This window comes from Octodon degus, unplaced genomic scaffold (genome assembly GCF_000260255.1).
Source record: "Octodon degus isolate 3935 unplaced genomic scaffold, OctDeg1.0 scaffold00009, whole genome shotgun sequence".
Taxonomy (NCBI): Eukaryota; Metazoa; Chordata; class Mammalia; order Rodentia; family Octodontidae; genus Octodon; species Octodon degus.
In genome coordinates, this window is record NW_004524585.1 from 10,312,631 (window position 1) to 10,314,317 (window position 1,687).

Below are 1,687 nucleotides of genomic sequence, written 5' to 3' on the forward strand. Positions count from 1 at the left end.
GGGGATTGAACTGCGGTCACTGTGCTTTTGCTTAGCTTAGCTTGTTCTAAGTAGGTGCTTTAGACCACTGAGCCATCTCACCAGCCCCGCTGCAGCAGTTTTGACTCAGTCCGTCTTCCTCTGTTGCTCGGCTCATTGCAGCAGCCTCCTACTGATTGTCCTGTCTCCAGCACCCCATTCATACCATTCTCTATGCTACAGTCAGAAAACTGCTTCTAAGATGCAAACCTTCTCCTCATCCTCTGCACTGACTTCCTGCTGTCTTTATTCTGAAACCCAGACTTTTTCACTTAGCCCAGACGCCTTTTGCGATCTGGCTTCTGCTTTAGCTACCCCGTCTCACCATGTCTCAGTTCTGTTTTTCCACTTGGCCCAGGTCTCCCATGCAGGACATAGTAATCAGACCAAACCCCTCAGCACTCAAGGCATATGCACATTCTGCTCCTGCTGCCCAGAATGCTTTCCTCCTTCTTTGCTGAAGATGGATCCCAGAAAGCCTTTTCTACCCTTCCAGTCTATCTTCCGGGCCTGCCCCTGCCTCTGCCTCTCTTCATTGGCCATGACTGATGGCAAAGGAGGTCTCAGTGGCCCCCAGCTCCCAGAAGAGAACACACAGGCATAGAGCTGGCATCAATCTTGCTTGAATGGTTGAGCTTCGCTGGACATGTAGGTCCCGGGACACGAAGCCGGAAGTTCTTGTTTGGAATACGGCAGACTCACTAGATATCAGAATTCATTTCCAAGGGACTTACCTAACTGCATCCCAAGTTCATGAGAAATGTGCTTTGCTTTTCCCTCAGCGTCACACTGTCTGGATCATGGATCCTTCTTGGGGACCTCAGAGCTGGCAGCACTCTGGAGCTTGGCCTCACACCATGAAAGAGCCAGATGCTGTCAGTGGCCTCTGTGGGTCCTGACTGCCTGGTGTCCCTGGAGGCCAGAGGCTTTGGGACAGTCCTGGGTGAGATGGTGGCGTGGCAGAGACAGCTCTTGTATTCTTCCTCAGTTCTTCAGGAAATATCTGACCCCAGCGGAGAGGGCCGATGTGATCATGGTGACCATGGAGAGCCTGACCAGAAGAAGTAGGGATGACATCTACGCAGCCACCAAGATGTTGGATGTGATCCTGAAGTATTCTATCCCAGAAATTGAGAAGGTAGCCTTCTGGGGGCGGGGGGGTTAAGGCTTCCAAGTCTACATACAAAATCTTCCTTTGTGTGTGTGTGTGTGTGTGTGTGTGTGTGTATCTTATGTTTTTATTTCCTAGCAGCACAAGTTTAAGAAATCCTAATCCAGTCATCCTTGAACACATTGTGTGCAGCCCCATACCCAACGCAGGGGCCTGGCTGTGTGGCTCCCACTGAGCTGGTGCTGCCCCTGCCGATAAAGCCTCCTTGTGCCTCTTTCAGGTGCCAGAGATCATCCAGTACATTTACTTCCACATGAGCAGCATCACTGAGGCTGCCGCCCAGAACACCATACGGAAGATCCTTCAGCTCCTGTCCCAGTCCTACACTGATGAAGTGATCTTGACACTGTTTAGGATAGAGGATCAGCCACAAAAGTAAGTGGCTCTACCAGTTAGAGACCTTCAAGCTCTCAACCGTCTTTTTCCCCTCAAAATGCATTCAGTTTTTTTTATTTATTTATTTGTTTATTTATTTATTTATTTATTTATTTATTAGAG

At 49.4% G+C, this 1,687-nt stretch overlaps 1 protein-coding gene across 1 annotated transcript in view; it reads left to right on the plus strand.

Annotated features, from left to right (window-relative positions):
* Positions 1 to 1,687, plus strand: part of LOC101560136 (maestro heat-like repeat-containing protein family member 7) — a 29,734-nt gene that overhangs the window by 11,793 nt on the left and 16,254 nt on the right. The window contains exons 10-11 of the mRNA XM_023707413.1: positions 1,007 to 1,156; positions 1,410 to 1,564. Coding sequence (XP_023563181.1) covers positions 1,007 to 1,156; positions 1,410 to 1,564 — 305 coding nt within the window. The remainder of the gene's footprint in view (positions 1 to 1,006; positions 1,157 to 1,409; positions 1,565 to 1,687) is intronic.